The following is a 27069-nucleotide window of genomic DNA, read 5'->3' as shown; positions in this document are numbered from 1 at the left end:
GAGTGATAAGAGAATAAATTTCAAGCTCACTGCTACATACAAGACTACTTCAGATTGTTTGCAAATCATTGACTGTATTACTTCCTTGTGGCACATTAAACATGCCCCAACCACAACCTCCTGCTCTTACCTCCTGGGTATTTAGTGTTTAATAGTGTCAGGAACAGCTGGTGTGCTATCCAAGCACTGAAAAAGGTAGTCCTCGGAGATTTTCATGCTCCAGGCAACTGACCGAGACTTCTTAATGGAAAGAGTACAAAATGTCTGTCTTTTGCATGAGTTTTGTGACAGTCATGAAGCAGCTGACAAAACAAGCTGGTATACTGGTGTTTAACTGCATTCTTGTAAACATCCAAAAAGGCCATCTTTAAGAACTTTTGGAGAATTTACGTTGGAATCTGCTCTTTCACTAAAGAAGGATTAACCTATATTGTAATTCAGTGGACAATTATTTTTAATTCTATAGATACAACTGAAGAAATATAATAGGAATACAGTTATTCTTGCTATCTAGTGATCCTTTTAAGTAGCACAAATTGGGGCTGTATGAAAAAATATTTGCAACTTTGATGCATTAATGATTTCCCAATTCACTCCTTTAAATATTTGAGCTTTAAAAATAACTGACATAAACAATTTAATACAACTAATAGAAGAAAATATTTGTTCAGCATAGTGGAGGTTCATGTAAACATTAAAAACAAAAATGTAAAAGTGAAGACAATACATGTTCATCTTTGCTTTCCCCACTGTACATTGCAATGTGGTGTTAGTTTGGCAAATTTTATTAATGCTGTCACTAAATATTTCTTATTTCTCAAGTATTTTAATTTCCTATTTGTAACTAAGTATAATACGTTCCTTTTCTTCAACTATATCCAACATGTAGAACAATGTATAGTTTTTCAACTGTAATATTTATATCCAGAATTAGGGCAGCAGTGAATATTTGTAGACTTTGCCTATATAACACATGTATAATGGAGGGATAGTAAACATCCTGATGAATATTCTGGAGGAAAATACTGTTGGGAAGAGAGGACTTTACTCTTAATAAACTGTCGATTTCTATAGCATTATAGAAAGGTAGTTTTAATGAATCTTTAATCCAGGTACCCAATGCTTCATAGAAATAAACGCTGGTCAAATTGTGATTAATGATAGTGATGATGCTGATGATGATGATGGTGATGATGATGGATAATATTAGTCTTCACTCCTGACTTCCTAGTAATGTTTATCTACATTCCCTCTAAAAGTTCCCTCTAAAAGTTTCTTTTCTTGGGAAAGGCTGCTGTAATATATTTTTCCTCTGTTAATAAAGCCAAGATTCACTCAACCATTTTAAACTGAAAGACCTTGGCATTGAATGTCTACAAAGAGTTATCGTTTCTTACTCTTGTCACAAGCCTAACATTTATTAAAAGAAAATGGTAGAAATGAAAAAGTAATTCATTCTTTTAGCTTCTATAGTAATCTAGGAAGACATAGTTTGTTCTAAATTTGTACTCTTAGAGAAAAGGCTGAAAGAGTAATTGAATGAAAAGGAACAATCCTATTTTCCCCAAACAGAACAGTTACTTTGAGTGCCTCCAACAGATTAAGGGAGTTCTACTCACTGTATAAATTTGGATGTACACATGTGTATGTGTCTGTATGTATATAGATATATAGAAATATATGTATATATATACACACATATATGTCTATTTTATTTGCTCCAATTTGGGTACTTTTGATTTCACTTTGTTCTGAACTCAGAATAGTAACATTGAATAGGACGTTAGGAAGAGATACTCACTTTACACATTTTTAGAGACTGATTTCAATATGCTCATGAACAGATAAGGAAAATACAGAGAAAAGCTCTCTTCAACTTCTTTTAGTACAGAAAAAATATACCCATGCCAAAAAAAAAAAAAAAATTAGGAAAGCTGCAGATCATTTGATTGTTTGTGGTGTCTTCCTATGTCACTGAATCTTTAGCTTCATTCAATCTTGAGGCAAAGAAGTGCTCTTATAGCTATTTTGCTATTCTTTATAGTTTCTCAATTTATCAAATATTCCTTTTCTAATTAAAGGCTTCCTGATGCTAGTAGGTAGTTGTTAATTTTTAAATTGCAATTGCAAATTACTTAACAACTTCTAATGTTCAGTACACTCTAAACCTTTTAGTCTCTCTATTGATATCTTAATCATAAAATTAAAACATCAATAGTAAGCAGATTAGCTAATATAAGTGGCGTCCATGCTTTCTTTGGTGGACCAATCAATAAAGGTATCATGATGACTTTCATTTCAATGGTTCATCTCCTAGAAATGGACACAGCTTTTAAAATATATATTTAAAGTTGTGATTTGTACTAACAACTATATCATTGCTCAACATTTTGGTTATAATGGTTAAACTATCCTCAGTGACATCATGTACTCATGGCATACTTGACATAGGTCAAATACCAAAGGAAAATTGAGTTCAGCAGATAAGAGACATGACCTTGAAAGAGGTCAAACAAAAATGGTGGAGTGATATTGTCTTATTTTCCAGGTGCATATGTACTCCAGGTCAAGGCCACAGATGCAGATGACCCGACCTATGGAAACAGTGCCAGAGTCGTTTACAGCATTCTTCAGGGACAACCTTATTTCTCTATTGATCCCAAGACAGGTAAATTTTTTATTAGAGGCAACATTATCACCAGCCCTTCAAATATTTAAACTTTAATTAAATCTTGGCATGGGGAGTTGCATATTCTAATACAGCCATAAAGCTTCAGTGCAATGTGCATTAAGCAAAGAAGATGGGATCTTACCTTGCTGCTGAAGAACGATTTCCATTTAAGTGAACTTTGTGTAAAATAAAACTTTTAATATATCTTTATAAAGTTCCAATTTGTTACGTCGGCAGTCATTGTTGGTCTTATTTAAAATTTTCAAAAGTCTACTTAAAAAAAATTCTTCCAGCTATAATAGCTTTTCATTTCATATTTATTGGATGGGTTCGGTTATATTTAGTTTTGGGCTTTTACAACACATGGGAACATCCTGGAGCTTCTACTGCTGTACATATAAGGGTTATGAATGCTTGGTTTAGATTAATGGAGACTTATGCTTATAGTGGGAGAAGGGGGAGACTTGACAATCTTGCAATACCAAAATCATTGATTCTGTTTGCCTATGTCTTCAAATCCAGTCCCACTGTTAATTAAAAATAGCAGTTTTCAAATTCAAATATAATATGAGTAGCATACGAAGGGCAGGAGGCTATGCACGTGGAATATTTTGTCTTTCCTTTTAAATAAATGAGGAAGCTCTGTTTCTAAACAATCAATATCTGAACATCGAATACTTTGCTAAGAAGACTCGACCACTTGACCAGTGATCAAAGTAGGCCTCCCATGTCACAGTTGAAGCAGAAATCCCACAACAATGGTTATTTTGTCAATGATTATATACTACATTAGAACATATTGCAAACTGAATTTAATATGATGTATCATGTGAACTTAAAATAATGGAAAATTGTTCTCATACTGAACTAATAAGTTACATTTTAAAGTTGTAAATTAATTTTTAAATACCAACATGCATTTGAAAAGTATATATTTCAGACACTATACATTCAAATAAGTTAAACATTTTATAATTGATACTTCCTGAGAGGTATGTGTAAAAATCTGGTATGCTAATTAGATATAAGTTAATTAACAATTATTATGTATTAATGTTGCCTGGAAACATAAGTTCTATTGATGTTTCTTAACAAAAGTTGAAGTGCAAAATCTGCAACACTTTTTGTCAACTGAACCTGCCATTCTCTCTTAATTTCTTATCCTCCTCATTAAGCCAATAGGGGGCAGAAATCATAAAAAAATTAAAGAACTAAAATAGGGAGTCACTCCCTTATGTAAACCTGAAAAACGGGTAGAGTGTAGTAAGGACAGCATCAGTCCTTCAAGAGATCCAGTAAGAAGGGAGTATCAGTACTGAAGAGAATCCAGAATGGCTTAGGACAAAGAAGCTTCTCTGATTTGCATAGACTTTTGGAGAATAAAAGCCAGTCTGTCAAATGTTAAAAGTGAGTGCATGATGAGAAAATTACACCCTACCATGCAAGCGATTTTTCAAGAAATATGGCAGCAAAGATAAGAAAATGTTTAGCAATACCATCTAAAAGGAGCTTTTGTGGTTATTTTGTAGCTGTGAAAAAAAAATCTTATATTTATTTTGTAGAAAAGGGGGGTAAATTGAAAAAAAAAGATTGGGGAAGTTGTCCAATGAAGTTTATGATGCTACAGTGTTCCAGAGGAATTAAGAAGGCCTGGACAATAGGCAGAATATATGAAAATAATGAAGGAAAATTATCTAAAATATTTCATTTCTTCAGATGGGGCCACTTTGGGTTATTTTTTTTTCTTGTATAGTTATATATCTTTTTGAGGTATGCTATAATGGGTAATCTGACCGGAAATGAAAGTATGGACAATGCAGTTCTTTTAGATCCCTTCAGCCTATGAAGAATATTCCTGAAAGGCAAGAGGAATAAAAAAATGAGAAAAGTATGTGTATAGAGATTGGTGAAGAAAGAGAATATTAAAGATCACTCATTGGATTACAATGATAAACTCTATATAAAGTAGGTGAGTTTATATACTCAGAATAAGAGTGAGTATTTTCTTAGAGAGAATTAAGGACTTAACATTAAGCATTTAATATTGGTAAGATAACTGTAGATGAAACCATATCTAACCTTTAAAAAGCAAGACAAAAATCAAACAAAGATAAATGTAAACGTAAAGAATGGGTTAAGAATATAATTGTTATGGTCAAATGAATGCCAAACAACTTTATGAGCCAAAAAACGTACTCTTCCCTAGATTGCACTTGGCCAATATCGACTTTCAGTATATTCTAGTATCTTTAAAAAGTTTGTTTTACCATACAGTACGTGAATATGTAATGTAACTTTTATAATTTTGTACTTATGTTTTATATAATGTTTATTATTTAGAACTAAGAGTGAAACAATTCTGTCGTAAGCTATGTAATAGACTTTTGAAGCATTGATTTTCACTGGAGACAGAAGTCTTGATATTAACAATGCCTCAGACCACTAGGCAGGAAAAGAGTGGATGATGAAGCACTTCATTAAGAGAATGAAAACTAGCTCTTCATGCACAGAAACCATTAAGAAGACTTTTTGTCAAATTTATCACCTTGTGGTAGATAAGAGTAAATCAAAAATCAAGGATAATTGCAATTTCTCAGAAATAGGCTCCATTTGTTCCAGCCATATAGCTTCCCTTTATGATTTCTTTGCTGTTATTAAATAAAATGCATGAAAAACTAATATTATCTGAAATTTTCCATATTTGAGTGTAGAAAACAGCTTAAAACAACTCTGAAAAGTTTCATCAAAACCTCTGGTGCCTAAATATTTATGAAGAGATAAAGAGATCATTTTGTGTTTCATCTGAAATGAGAAAATAAAAAGATTTCTGTATTGATACTGCTGTTTGACAAACATTCCCAGCATCTCTCTTTAAATGGATATGGCAAGTTTATTTCTAAACAATATAAGTTGATACATTCTACACAGTATAAACTCATTTGTTCCATGAAATAAACCAATAAATAATAGTTCTTTAAAAATCATTGCATTCGACAACTTTTTGTCTTAACTATGAAATAGTTTACTCTGAGTTAAAATCCAAATGCATTCATTTATATGCTTTAGATGATTAGTAAATGACATTTAAAGCACCCAACATGTAGTTACAACTATAAAACATTAAACAATTATCTTTATTATACTTAACATTTATAAAGCATTAAAATGTTTTTATATTAACATATTGTATTATTTAATTATACAAATTATTTCACTTAATGTTTATAAAATATTTATAAATCTCTATAATCTATAAAACATTAAACAAGAGCAAAAATATTATAATATTTAATTCAGTGATTGAAATTAGGATGCTGAACATCTCAATAGTTTTGATAATAGAGTTGCTGCATTTAAGAAAACAAATGTTAGTATAAATGATGAACTCTTCTGTTAATGCATTTAAATTTTCCCTAAATGATTCTAAATAACTAGTCTGAGTTCAGTAACTAGGTATTGCCATATTTCACATCATATGGTAATGGTATGCTGTATTCTAAATGATCTAAGCTCTACTTGAGAATGTATTAATTTTATTTTACCTCAATATCCTCTTGTTAATCTATAAAATTGTTTTCCTATCAAGGTAAAATACACGTTATATAAAATTGACCATTTTTACCATTTTAAGTGGACAATTCAGTTGCATTAAGTATGTTTACATTTTTGTCAAACCATTACACCATTTAGCCAAAACATTTCCCTCCATATCTCTTAATTTACATGTATTGTCAAAAATATGTCCTTTACAAATGATTATTTTACACGTTTCTACATGTATTTATAGAATTCATATTAAGAAAACAATTGAGTGAGAATAGAGTTGCAGGAGATACTTTAAAAGTTTTTTATTTCTTGTTCTGATATTTCTTGCTGTGTGATCCTGTTCTAAATTCTGCTTAGGGAAACATGATAAAGTTTGCCCACATGACTAATACTTTCCCAAGATTTTTGCTCTTGAGTCTATCAACCTTTCATTCAGAGATAATTATCTTCAAGTCTATCTCCCAACGAAACCTCCTCCTATAGCTTGACCGATATTATTCTTGTATGTCTTCTAAAATATGTTCGTGTTATAAAAGCTTCCTATTAAAATTAAAGCATGGGCCAATAACTTTATATTTTGAGCTAACACTTTATGATACTATACACATACTTATGCTTATGATTTGAACATTCTTTTAAAAAATTTATTTTGTATATCCCATATTATAACATGATGTTATAAGAGATACACACACACATAATAAATGGTTACTATAGTAAAACAAATTAACTTACCCATCATCTTACTAATTCATTCTCCCTCAACCGCGCCAGGCTCCTCCTCATGGCAAAGAGAGTTATAATCTACTCATTTAGCAAAAATCCTAAATAAAATACACTATTATTAACTCTAGTCCTCATGTTGTGTATTAGATCTTTTAACTCGTTTATCTTGTATTTTTGCTATTTTGTATCCTTTGACCTACATCTCCCCATTTTCTCTCCCATGCCCTGACCCTTATAATCTGTCTTTTATTCTTTACATATTTTACCTTTTTTAAGATTCCACATATAAATAAGATCACACAATATTTTTATTTATGTGCCTGGCTTATTTCACTTAGAACACTGTCCCCCAGGCCAATCCATGTTGTGGCAAATGGCAGGATCTCCTTTTTAAAGGTTGAATAGTATTCCATTATATGTGTATACCACAGTTTCTTATTCTGTTTGTCCACTGATGAACAACTACATTGTTTTCATATGTTGACTATTGGGAATAATGTTGCAATAAGCATGAAAGTGCAGATATCTTTATGAAGTGATAATTTCATTTCTTTTGGGTATAGACCCAGAAAAGGGATTGCTGGGTCATTTGGGGATGGAGCAATCTTTTGATATTAATTCAGAATAAAATCTGTAGAACTGAGTAAGACACCTCAGTTGGTGCTAGTGAAAGAAATTATATCTTCTTTCTTTAAAGGCAAAATAAAAGAGTCTTTTCCTACACAATGAAGTCACTCTTTTAATACTTTTTGCCAGAATGAATAAGTTGCCAGGGAGCATTAAGGCAAGGATTAATGATGGGATAGCAAAGCAAGGAAATCAAAAGATGCTAATAATAATAAGGAAAGAAAACTGTGTCAAGGAAATAAATAGTTATTAAGATAAATCAGCACATATTGTTACCTATTTTGTAATATTATGATTGTGTAGTAAAATTCCATGCCCAGGAATGCATTGCAGGCAATCATTTTCTTGTATTCTGCATTGTCAGACTTCAAGTAGATTCTGGGTGAGTTCCATGTACTTTATTTTAGAAATCATGAGATGAACACATCAGCAAAAAGAACTAAGAAAGTTGGGCTTGAAAGGAAAATATTCCAGAGGGATGTGATATATGCCTTTAGCAAGTTGTAGAGCTGTCATGTAGAAGAGGAACTAGATGTATTCTGTGCTGCTTGAGAGGAAAAGAGCTATCAATGCATAGTGTGAGTTACAGGAAGAAAGAATTCTAGCTCCATATATATACATATGTATAAAAAGATAAGAAAAATACCATACATAAGAGTGATAACTCATTAGATTGTGAGTTTCACATTACTGGATGAGTTAAAGCAGATGACGAGTAATGAACTGGTGGTGTTGGATTTGATTATGTCATTTGGTGCACATGTATCTATAACATGTGACCTCACAGGTCCTTTGTTATTGGGAGACTAAGATGAATCAAGTAGGTCATCAGGTAGATCCCTGTCTAGTAGGGTGAGCTCATGAGGTCTTCAGAAGATTGTATGTGAGTTTTCTGGTATATCATTCTCTGATACATAATGCTACTACAGGACACTAGACTGACTGAAGGGATGAGAGCTTCTGGAGGAAAGAACTCCTGGAGGAAGTGACTCATAAGTCCTATAGGAGAGTGAAGGCATGGTACAGTTAGAAAGTTGGACAACATGGCCTCTAAATTTCTTACTGAAGATAACCTGATAACTCTTCTTGTCCTTCAAATACATTAGCAAAAAGTTTAAAAAATCATATACCTAATCTGTGCAATGATGAACATGACACTTGAATAAATATTATTCAGGAATGTACTCGTATTTTCTAAAAATCCATTTTACATTTTAGGCTAATTTAAGACTAAAATGAAATGAAACTCAGTAACTTTTCACAAAAAATAATGCAGAATCTGGTCTCTCATAACTCTAATATAACTGAGCCATGGAATTGAAAACAGAAACTTATATTCTCACTGCTGAAGTTAAGTTTTGAGTGCCATTGTTACTCTTTTTATCCTTCAACTTATTAGCTATCTCTAACATACTTGTGCATTAAAATACTGTTTTTAATGTTTCCTCCAAATCTTTATTAAAAACAGTTAACGATGACTTGGTAAACACTGGAGTCTATATTTAACTAGGAGAGATCTCTTTCAGGTCTAATCAACAACATTTTCATGATACGATAGCTATAATACCCCTAGGTAAATACTAATAACCCCACCTTCAAAATTACATCATGAGTTATTTGGGTCAATAATGATCAAGGTTACAAGAAATATGTTAAATCATAATCTCTCTTGAAGGATAAACACTTATTTTCCATGTGTTACCTCAGCTAGTATTATGCATTACTTTACTTATTTTACTAATATATATTGAGTGCCTACTATATGCCTGGCATTCTGCAAGCTAGCCATTTTCCTGCGAAGAAAAAAATCAGGCAAAAGCCCCTTCCTTCATCAACATACATTCAATTTGGGGAAACATAAAGCAAACAGAATAAACAAGGGAAATATACCATATTTTCAATAGCCTAAAGACTAAGGAAAGAATGCTAAAGTAGAGAAAAGAATATGAAATATTAAGGAAGAGTATGTATGGTAGACAGAACAACGATTGCCCAAGTATGTTCATGTTCTAACCCCCAGGACCTGTGAATATGTTACATGGCAAAGAAGAATTAAGGTTCTAATCGTAGATAGTGGAGATGAGGTGATTATTATTATTTTACGGATAGACTCTGTGTAATCACAAGGGTTCTTGTAAGCAGAAGAAGGATGCAGAAGGGTCAGAGTCAGAAAATGATATGTCAGACATGAAGATGCTAAGCTGCTACTGCCTTAGAGGAAGGAGGAAGGAGGTCAGGAGCCAAGGAGTGCTACCGTCACCTAGAAGATGAAGAGCATTTAGAAAAAATCACAGCCCTACCCATGCCCTGCCCCATGTTGGCCTCCTAACATCTAGAATTGTAAGATAGTAAGTTTATGTTGTTTTAGGCTGGTAGGTTTGTGGTAATTTGTTACAGAAGCAATCAGAAATTAATTTAGAAATAAATTTTGGATAGAATGGCCAACACAGTCCTGTGAAGATGACTTTATTTAAAAAAGATCTAAAGGAAGTGGAAGAACTATAAACGAGCACCCCTTGGAAAGAACATTTCTGGCCCGGGAAGACAGTGTGCAAGCCTGCCGTGAATGAGGGAAGGAGTTGTGGAAAAGAAGATCAGAGTTCAGCAGGCAAGTGAAGATTATGTGAGGGCTTTATTCTGAAAGATGTGGACAGTCTGTGATGACTTCAGAGTGGAGGAGCTCTGTGACCTGGCTTACGCTCTGACCTCACCATCATGGCTGCTCTAGGGACAGCAGACTGGTGGCCTAAGTCTCCTTTGAACTATAAACCTCATTGAGAGGAGAATAAAGCCATTTACCCATTGTTCATCTGCCAGTCCCCTAAGTTCGTACAGTGCTGGTCTAAATCTCTAGAATTTGGAGAAAAGCAAAAAAACTTTTTCTCATATGCTATCTACAAAAAGCCATTTTCTTATTTCATGACATTATTCAGAATGATTAAGATAATGTCTGGACTTGCCTCCCCAGATATTTAGCTCCAAAGTAAAAAAGTGGTAAGTTGAAAATAGACAACAACTTTTTTCAAGAAAACAAACTTCTTCTTTTGCAAAATAAATAGCTATAGGGTAAAATAAATCAGTGAAATGGATTTTTCAGGGCATGGGTAGAAGATGGGGGAAAACTACAGGAAAAAAATGAGAAGAAAATCCATATTTGGATTATGATTCACAGAGAGTAGAAGAAAAAAGAAAAGATATCACAAAATAATAAATTTACAGTGAACTAAAAAATTATAGTACATATAGGTGGAAAAAGTAACAGAGCTGTATTAAGAACAGGGAAACAGAAAACCAGACATACTCTTGAAGTGGCATCATTCTCTGGGATAATTCCCAGGGTTCCTTTTCCCATGCTGAGGAAATCAAGGATTCAGACACACAAGGAGTGAGGTTAAGAATGGAGGCTTAATAGGCAAAAGAAAGAGAAAGGATCCCCTGCAGAGAGGGAGTACCCGAATGGGTTTCTGCTTTTGTGGTGAAATGCAGCAGGTTTTATAGATAAGCTTGAGGAGGTGATGTCTGATTTACACAGGGCACAAAAGATTGGTCAGACCAGGTGTACTGTTTGCATAAGGTATGAAAAACTGGTTAGGGCTAGGTGTGCCATTTGCACAGCGTGTGAAAATCTGGCCACCCCACCCTAATCTCTTATTGAGATGGGTTCTCTACCTGGCTAGTGTCACGTTGCCTAGTTCTTTACTGTGCATGTGGTGACAAAGAAAAGGGAAGACAGAGCCTCCATGTTGAACATGCCTGGCTCCCAGGCAGCCCTTTTCTCTCCGCACAGCTGCTGGCATTCCCCGGAGCAATCTTCCAGCTTGCTTATCTATGTCTGCAGTTCAGTTTTTCAGGCTGCTCTTTGTTAGAAAAGAAATGATCTGGACGCTGCTTTTTATTAAAAGGGAAATTTTACCAAGGACTCTTTTACTCTTACTATCTGCCTAAATAATTTCTTTCTATGTCCTTTATCAATCTGAGCCAGACATTAACTAGATGCCAGAAACAGAAAAGCAAATGAAAGGACTTCTCTCTGTCCTAAAGTGGCTTCGGTCTGGTAAAGAAAGGTAAACAGGCAACAAATCAAAAAATGCACTAAAACATTCTACACGCTATGATTGAATCTTAGTGTGGGTACAGTCATTTCTTCCTGAAGCCATGCTGTGAGTTAGAAAAGGCTTCATAAGAAAAAAAAAAAAAGACTAAAGTGGAAGAAACCAGAAAGATGTCCACTAACTGGGCAGGCATTCACTGGGGGAACTGAGAGAATGAGGACAAGAAGTTTGGAGAAGTGTAGGGGCTCAGTGGACCTGGAGAGAGTGGAATAGCTGGAGCCTAAGCACTCCAATGTGTGCACTTCAAGTGGCATCTTCTCACAAGCTTTGACCATTAGGAGTGGATGATTGCAATGAAGGCACTTCTTGTTGGAGCCTCACAATTCTTACTCAATTTATAGGGGCTAGGTAACATAATAATTCTGTGAATTGCATTATTCAAATGATCCCCTACCAACTTGTCATTTCTTTGAATAAACACCATCTTTAAATATATTTATTCATGTGAAATGGTATGATGGATCCTAGACTAAGTTTCAGGTTATCAATGCTGACATTACTTCTGTCATCTATACCTTAGATAAGTCAGGCTTTCCATTATTCATATAGTCACTATGCTCCTGAAAATGAATTTAAAAAGCATATCAATCTAATCTAATCTAGTCTAATCTAATCTAATCTATCTATCTATCTATCTATCTATCTATCTATCTATCTATCTATCTCAGTAGTCTCAGGTAATAAGAATTAACTTATATTAAGATACAGCAGAATATTTGAAAGAAGTTTGGAATTATGGAACATAGTCTTCGAAACTGTAGTTGCATTTGTGACTGCCACCAAATAGATGCTAGCAGAAGGTCTGTCACTATATCATTATCCATCTATCTATTTCTATAACTATCTATTTATCTGGACAGAGAGAATTGTGGAATTGTATTTTTTCTGGTTATTTGCAAACCTATATAAAAAGCTATCTACTGGGATCCAGTTAGATTAAAACATTAAGATGCAATTGAACAGAGACAAAATAGGTATTATCAGAGTTAAGAATAGATATGTATTTTTTCCAGTGTTTCATAAAAATTGTCAAGACCTTTTGCATCACACTCACAGCCCTGCCCTCCTACTCTACCCTGTGTCTTATGAGTGACCTCTCTACTGCTTCTAGCCCTGCTATTAGTGTAGTGCTACCAACTGGATGGTAGGTAGAACTCAGACAGAGGAAAGGATTGCATATGTAGTTTGAAAGTCAATTTCTAGTGATGACCAGGGTGTGCTTCCCCTGCCCCAGCACCACTTCCATTTAAATACCGCTGTTCCAGAGGAAAAATAGTGTAGTTATGTGTATATTTTTTTTGGAGTTGGAATCTGGGTGCTAAACCAAACTCCAAATTTAACATGAGAATCTTTAAACATTGCAGTTTATCTTAATGCAGGAGAAGAATGTTTTCAAGAAGTCATTCTTTTCATAGCTACTCTGTTGTTTATTAATTTCTCAATAACTAAGCAAAAATTGATGGCATTATCTTGGGAAAAGAAGAACTTTGCATCTTAATGTTTTAATCAAACTGGATCCCGGTATATAGTTTTTTTATTTAGGTTAGCAGATAACCAGAAAGGAACAACTCCACAATTCTGTCTCTCTGTCCAGATAGATAGATAGAAAGATAGATAGATAGGTAGATAGATAGATTTGGAAATACATTGATGAATAGTGATAGAAATAATTTTCATATTGGAAATTTTTATGCTAGAAATAAATTAAGAAAGATATACATAACTTTCTTATTGAAAATGAATTAAGATAGACTCGGTCAACAACAGGACAAGACATAATGCAGATGAATCAAACCCAGGTATCTATCTAGAAAATGTAAGCATTGTAAGTCAGGCAGAAGTCACATAACTTAAGGTCTGTAGAACCAGAACACTCATAGGTAGAGATGAAGAATCTTAGTTAAGAGACTTGGAAATGGAGCATCAGGAGCCTGGGCTGAAGAAAGGGCAAACACATTGGATTAAAAAGGTGTCACCCCATCTCTACTAAAAATACAAAATAAGCCAGGTGTGGTGGCACATGCCTGTAATCCCAGCTACTTGGGAGGCTGAGGCAGGAGAATCTCTTGAATCCGGGAGGTGGAGGTTGCAGTGATCTCAGATTGCACCATTACACTCCAGCCTGGGCAACAAGAGAGACACTCCCTCTTAAAAAAAAAAAAAAAGTGTCAGTACCTATTGATAAATAAAGTAGCAGCATCATAAATGAAGGCTGTCTTTTTTTTGCAACAATTTCCTGCCAATAGTCAGAAGAAATCTCAGACTGTAAAATTTGAGTAAGCGTTTGTTAAGTAGAGAGTGGAAAATACAGGTAAAACAGGGATGTATGTTGGTTTTATGATTTGGATTCTGCATGTTTGTTGATGGTTGATTTATTTTTGTTGATATTATATTTGTTATTTATATATGCTATTTAAAGAAAGTAGCATGTTTCTTAAAGAAAGAAACAACACTATTAAAGCCAGCTGTGTTTAAAACAAATGCTGTCCAATCTCTCCCTAAAACCACTGACTGAAGATTGGAATTTGGTATGAAATTTATTCATGATTTTATTTGAGAATAATCCAGGAGGTTTTGGTTCTTTTACTATGAATAAATAGAAATATAAACTACTTTTACACTTGGACACCAGGACAGTAAATGAGGACAGTATGTAAATATGCACATGTACTATAAAGTTCACACTTGTAAATTTAATTATTTAGAGATTCATTCACTCAGCCAGTCACTCATTCAGTTAATTGGTTTGCATATACTCACTGTGTTCCTTGTAAATGGCAAGCACTGTCCTGGAAGCTGGAGAAACTTAGTGAAATATCTGTTGCTAAAATAACTAACGGGAATTCTGAAAGACAAAACAAAATATGTAACCAAGTTATTGAACGCATTTTTAGAAAATAAATTAGTATTTTTATCCTAGAAAATAAACAGAAGAACAAAGAAGAAAGTAGTAATAATTGGAAATTGCACACTCATTTTAACCACTTGGTATTTTTAGCATTTATATTTTTCTCTCTAATTTTTAATGATTTCTTCTTCTTAAAGATAGGATCATGCATATAAATCGTGTCTAACTTGGTTTACTTATGAATGATGACTATTTCTTAGAGGTGATACATTGTTCTTTAACCATATTTCTCATTGTGGCATGGCATTTTATTATGTAGCTACTATCATATTTTAAATTATTTCCTAACCATTGGACATTTTGAATGTCTCACTTTTTAAAAGATATAATTATAGCTATTATGTCTCTGTTAGTGATTCTAGGTAGAATCATGTTGTTGCAGATTATTTTATTTCAGAAAACACAGCATTTGTTATATTTACTTTACATTATTGCTTTTATCTCTTAAGGTGTCATTAGAACAGCTTTGCCAAACATGGACAGAGAAGTCAAAGAACAATATCAAGTTCTCATCCAAGCCAAGGATATGGGAGGACAGCTTGGAGGATTAGCCGGAACAACAATAGTCAACATCACTCTCACCGATGTCAATGACAATCCACCTCGATTCCCCAAAAGTATGTCACCTTTCCTGCTAAGCCTAAATTATTGTGGTTTAAAAAAATTTAATGGTGTCATTGAATGCTACAGGAATGAAAATCATTTTTCTAGACACTTAGTCTTTAGGAAGCAGAAGCTAATTAAAAATTACACATCTTCAGAATTAAACATTTTGATGAGATTCATGCCTAATGTTACTTTAGTAAAAAATAATGAGCCAATAGTTGAAGTACTGGTCTTATGCTATCAATTTTTATTAAAGTAACATATTCAAAATAAGTTGGGATCTTACCATAGTGTTTTATTAACTGAGAAAGTAATATAAATGTGCCAAATCTAATGTAATATGGAGCTTCATAGTTTTGACACATATCCCACCATATTAGATGCTATGTAATATAATTAGCATCAGAATTCTGTGCCTTCTCTTTAGTGATTATATGTGTTGAATCATTTCCAAATATTTTCATGTATGATATTTATACTATTTACAGTACTTTAGTTCTGATTAGTTATTTCATTTTAGTTTTGTAATAGATGAAAATTGCTATAGTTTCTATGATAACAGAGTGATTCACACCTACGTCTTCTCTATAACTCTGTGTTTCTTGTTGGGAATGAGTTCTCACTTGTGTTACATGTAGTTTTCTGTTGCAGTATTACATTTAACACCAATCACTACCTGTTTTATTCCTGGTGCATTTTCCAGGATCATTTCAGTGTCCCCAGGACTTAGAATACAGAAGCTACATGTTTCTCTCACTGGTTGTATAGGATCTTAATTAGGTCACTAGGCAGTCATTTGCATAAACAGTTAAAAAAAACACAGTTTTTTCTCGTTCCACTCCAGGACAGTTTACGAGTTCATCTACTAAAATATATAATATTGAGGATATTTAGCTAAATGAACATTTTATTTATTCCTTTGGCTATATATATGTTTTTCCATATTTTACTACTTTGTCATTTTTTTCTTAAAATCATAAACCTCTATTTTATTGATGGAAATGTTTTAATTTAGTGACCGAAAGTCTAAAGGCCAAATGTTTTGAATGGCAATTAGAAATAATTATACTTTAATGAATATGTTTTAGCTTGACTGAGCCATCCCACTCCCAATAAGTACATACATTTAAAAACATGTTGTACATATTAAAGGTGAACAATTTCTGTTTGTCAATTAAAATAACTAATTAAAGAAACAAGAAATAATTGTACTTTTGCATATAAATGTATCTGACAAATGGCTACTATATAATACGCTATGATTAATAACACAGAGAGTCTTAAAGCAATGCTTTTCCTTATTTTGTTATTAAGGAAAACAGGAAAAAAGAAATTTAAAAGGAGAAAGAAATAATGCATTTGTTTCCCTAATATATGGTGTGACTAATATGATCTCGACTCTAAAAACACTAAATTTTTATTTTTTTAACTATTTAAGTGTGGCAAGCTGTAATAGCTAGTTGAGGAGGACAGATTGGGAGACTGCTCATACATATAAAGTGGCATTGTGAAATTGGGTCTTGTTTTGGGTTTTGTGCATATGAAATATGTTCAATCTAGAGTGTAGGAAATAGCCAATGTACTATTAGATAATGTCAATATCCTCATTCACATGGGTGATAGTGAGGATTCTTAAATCAGGGATACGAAGTTATAGCAAGTAGAAGAATGTAATCTTAATGGGTATGGATGAAGGCTGGTTTGTAGAAGTTGGACTGGAGACCCTGACAAAGAGACTGGGCAAAGGGGCATGATGACAATGGCTCAATGGCAAAGAAGCCAGAGTATGCTTAGGAAGCCAAGATGGCGTCCTTTACTCCCACTGAAACAAGATGGTCGTTTTCAGATCTTAACAAATGAAAGAGTGTCTGAATAAAGTAGTAGTCCTGCATGACATTTATTCAAGGTTGAATCTACAGGTCTAAGGGAAAGTCTGTGAGATGTACTTGCAAAAAATGTGGAGGATAAGGGCATTGGAATTTTTTTTTTTTTTTTTTTTTTTGAGATGGAGTACTCTGTGGCCCAGGCTGGAGTGCAATGGCGTGATCTTGGCTCACTGCAACCTCCGCCTCCCAGGTTCCAGTGATTCTCCTGTCTCAGCCTCCCAAGCAGCTGGGATTACAGGGGTCTGCCACTACACCCAGCTAATTTTTGTATTTTTAGTAGAGACGGGGTTTCACCATGTTGGTCAGGCTGGTCTTGAACTCCTGATCTCAGGTGATCCACCTGTCTTGGCCTCCCAAAGTGCTGGGACTGCAGGCGTGGGCCACCTCGCCTGACTGGCATTGAAACTTTTAAAACATTTACATATGCGTCAAGAACTTTATCATTACTATCTTGATTACCTTTTCACATCAATACTCTAAGATCACTATTTTTCACCTACTACTGTTAAGAAACTGAGGCCTATAAAGAATAACTTGCTGAAGATCAACAAAATTAACTGATTTAACAAAAAATCAGAAGTTCAAATCCCTTCCAGTTTAACATCATATTAAAATAAAAGTTATTAGTTTTCTTTCTCTGTCATTCTAAAATCTTAGAGCACATTTGCAAAAAAAATCATGGCATATGTTGTCACCACTCATAAACAGGGAAATGAGAGGGCAGAAGAAATCTATCAAAGAGATCACTGTGATCAAATTATTTTCTGCTTATATTACATGTACACTTGGATTGTTTATTGTCTGAAACTCTAACAGGTGGGGGATATTTTGAACCAGGAAAAAGAAGAGGTTTTCACATTTTGAATGAAAAAGAAATTCATCTCCCTGAAATTTTACATGTTTTTGTGTTAAGACTTTTTACTACACTGTCATTTTGAATTACATCCTTTAGAGGAAAAGACAGAGCAAAACATTTAAAAAGAGAAAAGCCAATTCTTTAAAAGCCAATGCTCTTTTTTCAGGAATATTTCTCATGTGGCACACTTAACCATCAAGTGTGATATAGAATTACAAACTGAAATAATAGCCTTTTCAATGTGGAAGTCAATAAAATATATTCCATTATATTCCATATGTACATAAGAAAGAATTTCCCACAACTAACTATATTTGTTCATGATTGTTCAACATTCATGCTAAAAACAAACAAACAAACAAACAAAAAAACAAAAAAAAACTTTCTCCAGGTGACCTTTATGAGATACTCTTTTAATTGCTTAAGCAACACAGATAAATTTCTTAAAATTTACTAATCGTGGCCAGGCGCGGTGGCTCACGTCTGTAATCCCAGCGCTGTGGGAGGTCAAGGCGGGCGGATCACAAGGTCAGGAGATCGAGACCATCCTGGCTTACATGGTGAAACCCCGTCTCTACTAAAAATACAACAATTAGCTGGGCGTGGTGGCAGCGCCTGTAGTCCCAGCTACTCGGGAGGCTGAGGCAGGAGAATGACCTGAACCCGGGAGGCGGAGGTTGCAGTGAGCCTAGATCGTGCCACTGCACTCCAGCCTGGGCGACAGAGAGACTCCGTCTCAAAAAAAAAAAAAAAAAAAAAGTACTAATCGTAAAGCATTTTGGCTTTCTGTATGTGACTTCTTAGTCTGAGATGGAAAAAATGTAAATGGCATAGGCATTTGTATCATGCATGTGTAGTTTCCTATTTTATTGTTGTTGTAAAATATATAGTTTCTGAGATATCACATACCAGATATCACTGCCAATTTGATATGATGATGTGATGAGGATATGGACTAATAAATCACTGTGTGTCATGCACTACAGAAAGTGAGTTGCATGTGTATTCCCACTTAACTCTCATTACGACTGTATAGCATTTTCTCACTTTTAGAAATAAAGGAGCAAGGCTATATTATTAAGAGTGGTTGGATAGATAACTTGTCTAAGAACCCTAACTTTTTTGCACTCTCCCTCTTTAATGGTAATTTGCTTTCAATGTCTGTGTTTTCCCCAAAAGATCCTACAGATAACCCAGAAAACGGTCTTCACAAAAAGGTAGTAATATTGTTTCAGAAATAGAAATGATACATGGCATATGAAAAGAGCTGTTACTGAAGTTATATAAAGACAACATAATTTATTTACAAAATGTTTTCCATAGAGTTAAATAGCTTCCATCTACTACAGCCAAGGATATCTGTAGAGGATCTCCATCTGTTAAAATAAGCTACAGAGAAGTGCTGATGGCTTCCAATACATGAATTTTAAATGACAAAACCATCTAACAAGCTGATCTAAATTATACATTGTAAGGTTAAATCAATTAAGTGATGTCGTTAATTCTCATTTTGCAAAATATTCAAACTTTTCCCACTTGGTCACTTTTTCTGTACGATAATTTTGTAAGAAATATGAAAACAAATTAAGTAAAATAAAGTACTCTGTCTACAACATTTGATGAAAGGAGAGTTTTCCATTATAGAAAATGTAAAAGAGTGCGTGTGTGTGTATGTGTGTTTTCCTTTCTATTTCAATATAATAACATATAAGATAATTGTTTGTATGGTAAATGGATTTGAACATAGAAAATAGTACATCAATAATTGTTCTAAGAAAATTTCTTACTCATAAATACAACAATATTTTAAAGCAATTCTGTTTTGATTAAATATCTACAAACGTGTTTGTATTGACAGTTTCTATTAAGAGCTATATTATTCTTTATTCTTTTTTTTTTTTTTTTTTTTTTTGAGACGGAGTCTCGCTCTGTCACCCAGGCTGGAGTGCAGTGGCCGGATCTCAGCTCACTGCAAGCTCCGCCTCCCGGGTTCACGCCATTCTCCGGCCTCAGCCTCCCGAGTAGCTGGGACTACAGGTGCCCGCCACCTCACCCGGCTAGTTTTTTGTATTTCTTAATAGAGACGGGGTTTCACCGTGTTAGCCAGGATGGTCTCGATCTCCTGACCTCGTGATCCGCCCGTCTCGGCCTCCCAAAGTGCTGGGATTACAGGCTTGAGCCACCGCGCCCGACCTATTATTCTTTATTCTGTTACAAGTCAGTAATACTTCATTTACATAATAATTGCAGAATAAAACATAGTTGTATTATATCACAGTTTATTAACTTGTTAACACCTGAAGATATAAAAATTCTTATTATCCTGAAATTAACAAAAAATGTCAAAATAAAATTGAAGTAGTAAAAGCATCAGCCAAAATGCTTACAGAACAGTGAACAATATTTTGTCTTTGTTTATGTAAGCTGTCAGATTAAAAACAACATATATATGTATGTGCATGTATATATGTACACATACATATGCATCTATGTGTTTTTTCTTCTCCTGTAGATTTAATGACATAGAAAGACTATAAGATGTCCAGGTTAATTATTGAATTATTAAAGATAACATGCTAATAACTGTACTTTTATTCAGTTAAAAATATTGATATGTTTAAGTAAAATATATTTTCTCTTTTCATCCTGTCATTAATGTATTTGGCACCCAGGTTCTTTTATGATCTTGAAATCTACCACAGGTCTTTTTTTTAAATAAATGTTTTTTAAAATATGTATCGTATAAAGATTTTAGAATAAACATGAATTCAGCTACACCTTGATGTGGCCACAAAGTCTATTTCGTTGTTTACCATTTGGCATTCTTAAACCTGGAAAATGGTAAACTTCTAGGGTTAAAATTTTCTTGATAAAATCATATAATAAGTCATTTTGCATAAATAGCGAAAAGCTAATTGAATTTTGACAGTTACATTTTGCCATATAAAAACACATCTTTATACTTTGTCAGGTACTTAATGTTTGACTGTCTTAATATCTGAGATTACCTGCTAAAAAACAAGTGTTCTGTGATGTAAATTCATTTGTGTATATATGTGTGTATATATATATATATACACACACACATATATATACATTCTGCGCATTCATAACTCTTTATAAATTGTTATAAAGCTAAACGTGTGAAACGTGTGTGTGTGTGTGTGTGTGTGTGTATATGTATATTCATAGAGTCTCAAAGTCATGAAATCATACTCTAGGATAAAATATTTCCCGTTATTTGAGTCCAGAGAAGGCAATCTGCTACCCACAATGTGCTGCTGACTTTGTTACTGTTGTGAGTAAATTATATGCCTCTCTCACCTCCCATATTTCCTGGGAAGTCTGGTTAAGAGTCTATTGCCTGCCTGCACAACAAGTGCAAACAACTGATAACACCCCCAGCATGCACATAAATGATTCCCCAGAGGGTGAAACAAAGGTGAATTGCCACTCTTATCACTATCGGCGGTATGCTCTCTTAAGTAAATGGATGGAAAATAAAAAGATGGTTGCAAGGACTCTGAAAGAAAATGCCAAGGAAGTATGGCTAAAATAATGGCTCTTAGGTGAAATCTACTACTATTAAATGAGGAGAACTACTTCAGCTTATTCAAATAACTGAGGTTGAAGGGATGGTGTGGGCCAATTTGATCTGCAAGGTTAATGTATAATTATCTATCATATAATTTAATAAAGAAGTTTTGACTACAAAATGAATGGTAAGGTTTTCCTTAATCGAGAGCAGGTGGAGGTTTTAAATAGTAATACAAAAAGTTCATGATATGTTAATGTTTCAATTATACAAATACGTGTTTGTTTCTAAAATGTAGGACTGGTGCTTGTTCAGCATCAATTTTAGTATACAATTTAGTTCTCACAATTCTATTTCTACTAATGTTTAAGTAATTTCAAACAGATAACACTTTGCTAGCATTCTTTGATGACAAATTTACCTAATCTACTGTTTTCAGGACCATGCTTTTCTTCTAAATATCTCCAGTGTAGGAAGAGAATGTAATTTTCAAAAGTAGTATTTGGGACATTATTAATATTTTAACCTGGATTATTTAGATACTGTACATGAATATATTACCTTTTTGGTCAATATTTCCCAAAGATATGAGTAAGACAAAAATAGACAAATAGAACTTTGATGTTGTGTGTATTTATGTGTATGCATATATATGAGATATATATGTTTTATGAATTGTGTGTACGCGTGTGTGTGTATCCTCTCACTTGGGGGTGGAAACATTTAAAAGGCATAAAAAATAAAACTGTAAATATAAGCATTTAAAAATATTAAACAAAAAGCCATGACCTTGTATTCGGGTACTCCCTGAGTCTCATAATAATTATAGGCATGAGTAATGGAAAAAAGTCATCACATTTGATGACACTATTCCTGTTTTTGAAAAATAAGCCAAGACACGTTATAAAACCAGCTTTTCTTCTAAGTGGAATAAACACATCTAATTTAATTACCAAATAGGTCTTTTGTCTACTTCAATAAAAGTAAACAAAAATGACTACGTGCTGAAGGTAACGCATGGCAATGAGAACGTAGACCCAGACCCCACTCTCCAGTAGATCTTACAGTGGCTCTCAAATTACATTTGCCTGAAGAATCCCTTGGGATCCCATATCCCCAGTGAGGGAAGTTTTGTTTCAACTGACATAGCTTGGACCTAAGAAATCTAAATTTTAGGTAAGTGTTGTGGTAAATTCTGATACAGGTAGTCTACAGAGCAAATCTGAAGATCACTGGTTTACCGTGATGAGCCAGCAAGTGCTGATTCCTTGAATAATGTGTATGAATATATATGAGATACATGATATACATATATTATATATCATATGAGATATATATTATATAATATATTAATATATGATATGTCATATATGATCAATATATAATGATCATATAAGATATATTATATATAATGTATATACCATGTATATCATGTGTAATAAGCATTTCCATTACTTATTAGAGTGAATAAGTTAATAAGTTAATTGTGTATCTCATGAGAATATTTTGTATTCATGCAAAATTGTAGTCCTACAGATATATTTGGGTAAAGACTAAATATTAAAATGTATTCATTTTAAACTAACTAAACAAACAAACACTCATATATAGTGGTATATCTTGTTTAGATGTCTTCCAAATAGCTTAACACTGCCAGATACAGATGCTTCGAGGCTAACGTTGGAACTGAATGCAATTTGAATGCAAGCTCAGAGAAAAACACTGTGCTCCAGATTCTCCCACAAGGAGATCATGAGTTTCACTGGGCTATATATAGGCCGATGTAAGCATACAAAAAGAAAATTAACAAATTTAAAAAAAAATTCTCATGGCTATTATTATTACTATCACATTGTCCTTTGCTAACGAGAGCATGAATCATTTTTAAGTGGTGCTGAACATTTTCTTTGACTTACTTAGTTCTGTTCACCATGTGCTAAAGGACAAAGATTGTAACATGACTGTTTCATGGTGCCGTTAGCAGAGTCTCAGAAGAACCTAGCATATGAGCAATAACATTGACAGGTCCCTTAGAAATATGATCTTTAGTTTTAAATCATTTTTTGGAAAGGTATTAAATAATGCTTAAAATTGAAGTGATATTAAAGATATTGCCCCTAATCTGACCAATGTTATAAAAAATAATGTTAAAGCCCATGGGTCCATTTAATATTTATAATATTTGTTAAGGTTAATCTGTCTACTTTCCAGCTCACTTTAAGTGACTTTTTTAGAACTTAAAATATTGGCAGAGTGGCATGAATAATATAGTGTTATGTAGTCTACCATACAACTCAAATATGAGACTTTACCTATGAGAGATTAAAACCTGTAAGTTCCTAAACAGGCAAACAAATTAAAACATAAGAAAACCTGAACTGGAAAGCTCTTCTGTCCCCACCTTTTGGCCTTTCTGCAAACATAGGAGAAATTTGTCTCTCTTGACAATCCCCTGAGAATCAGGGCAAGTACCTGGATACTAGAAACAGAACTTATCCAACTTAGTCATAATAAAACATCTGACTGTGATCTACCCATATCTCTCCTTTACTTACTAAGTCTGCAAGTTCACAAGTCCTTAGCCTGCTTTTCTGAATTTGGCTGCTGGAACTGCATTAGCCAGTTCCCAGATTTCCCCAGGCGGTACATTTGCCACTTCTCTTTAGAGAATAAGGCAATTATTACAGAGAGAAGAGCAGCTCACATATATTGCACCTGTACTATGTAAAGACACCATTAAAATTGCATATTAATTTCCTTAATCCGTATGAGTAGGTTCTATTTATCTGTATATTTTTAGAAGAGGAAACTGAAAGAAAAAGAGATAGTGAGAGATGGAGCCAGAAACTTTGTAGTTACATGTATGATACAGCAGAACGTAAGTGGATAGCACATTAGAGCTATGGTATTGATGTTTATGAAAATATAGATTCCTGCTTCCAACATCAGAATTGTCCCAGTAGCTAGGAGTACGGGCCCTAAACATGAATATGGGGCTTTCAATCCACTGCTCCACTAATCAAAACTGAAAAGACATTGTTTTAAAGTATCTCTGTGTGTGTGTGTGTGTGTGTATATACACACACATATATATATATATATATATATATATATATATATATTTTTTTTTTTTTTTTTTTTTTTTTTTTTGAGACAAAGTCTTTCTCTGTCGCCCTGGCTTGGAGTGCAGTGGCGCCATCTCGATTCACTGTGACCTCCACCTCTCAGGTTCAAGCAATTCTCTGCCTCAGCCTCACGAGTAGCTGGGATTTCAGGCACCCGCCACCATGCCGGGCTATTTTTCTTTTTTTGTATTTTTAGTAGAGACAGAGTTTAACCATCTTGGCCAGGCTGGTCTTGAACTCCTGACCTCGTGATCCACCTCCCTCAGCCTTCCAAAGTGCTGGGAATAGAGGCATGAGCCACTGCACCTGGCCATTGTGAATATTTTTAAGCTTATAAAGTGATTTGTAAAGCACAGAAGTCCTAGACTCTTGGAAAGGTACAGATGGGAAACGCAGCTCTGCTATTTACTCACTGGGGCCTGAGTAAACTGAATAAACTCTGACCCGAAGCTTTTACATAATCAAATTGAGATAATAAATAGGGTGATCAGCTATATTTGTGTGCCAGAGATAATTCCATTTTATACCTATGACCTCAAATTAATTACTCAGACTGATTTGTTTTACTCTCAAAAGTGGCTCTGTTTGGCTTATAAATTATATAGCCATATTAATAATAATATATTGTGCTTCTGGGAGAATTAAGTAAATCAATACAACTAAAATATCTGACAGTAAAGATGTTTATTTTTAATTTTTTCCTTCTCCTTGTCCCTCTTACATTTTCCTCTCTTTCTCTTTTCAATGTGCTTGAGTGGAGATGGGAGGTTGAAAATGTAGGATCTCAAAAGAGAAGTGAGAGTCAAAGAAGCGTTTCCCTTTTTTTTTTTTTTTTTTGAGAAGGAGTTTCACTCTTGTCACCCAGTCTGGAGGGCAATGGCACGATCTCGACTCACTGCAACCTCCACCTCCTGGGTTCAAGCAGTTCTCTTGCCTCAGTCTCCCAAGTAGCTGGGATTACAGGCGCCCACCAACATGCGCAGCCATTTTTTCTATTTTTGGTAGAGATCAGGTTTCACCATGTTGGCCAAGCTGGTCTTGAACTCCTGACATCAGGTGATCCACCTGCCTCGGCCTCTCAAAGTGCTGGGATTACACATGTGAGCCACCACACCAGGCCCAAAGGAACATTTCTAAGAGACAAAAACATAGAAGTGATCAATGAGGTTTGGAGAATGGATATACTTAGCCAGATTTTAAAAGACGTAGCTCTATTTAAGTCTTGTGTATAAGAAAACCCAGGTAGGAGAATGAAGTTACGAGGAGGACTTTAAACACAACCTCCTCAATTCTTTAACGCATAGATTTCTGATGGCAACGGCAATCTTTAGTCACAGATGTGAAAGCATCCTAAAGTCACCATTTATTTCACAATGTTTACAGTTCTCTATTTCCTATTTGCCTTATTATTGGTCTTAGAAATTATATAGACAAGGAAATGAGACTTCTAAAGTAGTTCTTTAAGAAAGTTAACAGGAATCTGAGCAATATTAAAAACCACGGAAACAAAAGACCTGGTACTAAGAAATATATTTTGTTAACAAATGCCAGACACAAGGGAGTGTATCATTTCAGGAATAATGTTTCGTTCACTGCAAGTTTCATTACAGTATAAAGGAAAAAAAACCGTCATTTTCATTTTGCACTGCATAAAGAAGATAAAATTTTTAATTTCTTCTCTTCAAAAGATAGTGTAAAAATAGGGAGGGTTTTTTTTGGTATTTATTTATTTATTTATTTATTTACTTACTTACTTATTTTGAGATGGAATCTCTCTCTCTAGCCCAGGCTAGAGTGTGGAGTGAAGTGGCACGATCTTGGCTCACTGCAGCCTCCACCTCCTGGGTTCAAGCTCTTCTCCTGCCTCAGCCTCCTGAGTTGCTGGGATTACAGGCATGCACTACCACACCTGGATAATTTTTGTATTTTTAGTAGAGACAGGTTTTGCCCTGTTGGCCAGGCTGGTCTTAAACTCCTGACCTCAGGTGATCGCCCACCTTGGCCTCCCAAAGGGCTGGGATTATAGGCGTGAGCCACCACACCCAGACAGGTAGGGAGATTTTTAAGTTAACGCACATTTATACCATCTGGAGTAAAAACAATGTATTCCTAAATATTTAGACTATTGCAAAAAAAAAAAAAGGACATATGATTTATGTATGCATAGAAGTGTGAAACAAATAAAATTGCAAAGACAAAAGGAAAAATATCATCAAAATGTGGCTTTAGGTTGTCCCAGAAAGAATAATAGATTTTATACATAGAAATATGTGAAGTAGTAGACAAGTAAAACATTTTAGGTAAAAGCAGGAAAACAAGGATAACAGAAAATATTTTTTAAAAATGCAGGAAATGACAGAAAATTTAAACCATTGTGTCCATATGTGATATATGATGAATATTCACAAATCAAATTTGCAAATTGGTGAATGAGTTGTTATTGAAATAATTAGTTTTGGCTAAAAGAAAGC

General features: G+C 34.1%; 1 protein-coding gene across 1 annotated transcript in view; it reads left to right on the top strand.

Moving 5' to 3' along the window:
• Window positions 1-27069, top strand: part of CDH12 (cadherin 12) — a 485928-nt gene that overhangs the window by 372635 nt on the left and 86224 nt on the right. Inside the window, exons 4-5 of the mRNA XM_028849358.2 lie at window positions 2549-2668; window positions 15040-15207. Coding sequence (XP_028705191.1) covers window positions 2549-2668; window positions 15040-15207 — 288 coding nt within the window. The remainder of the gene's footprint in view (window positions 1-2548; window positions 2669-15039; window positions 15208-27069) is intronic.

Source organism: Macaca mulatta, chromosome 6, assembly GCF_049350105.2.
Source record: "Macaca mulatta isolate MMU2019108-1 chromosome 6, T2T-MMU8v2.0, whole genome shotgun sequence".
In the NCBI taxonomy this organism is placed as follows: domain Eukaryota; kingdom Metazoa; phylum Chordata; class Mammalia; order Primates; family Cercopithecidae; genus Macaca; species Macaca mulatta.
This window is presented reverse-complemented; position numbering and strand designations above follow the sequence as displayed.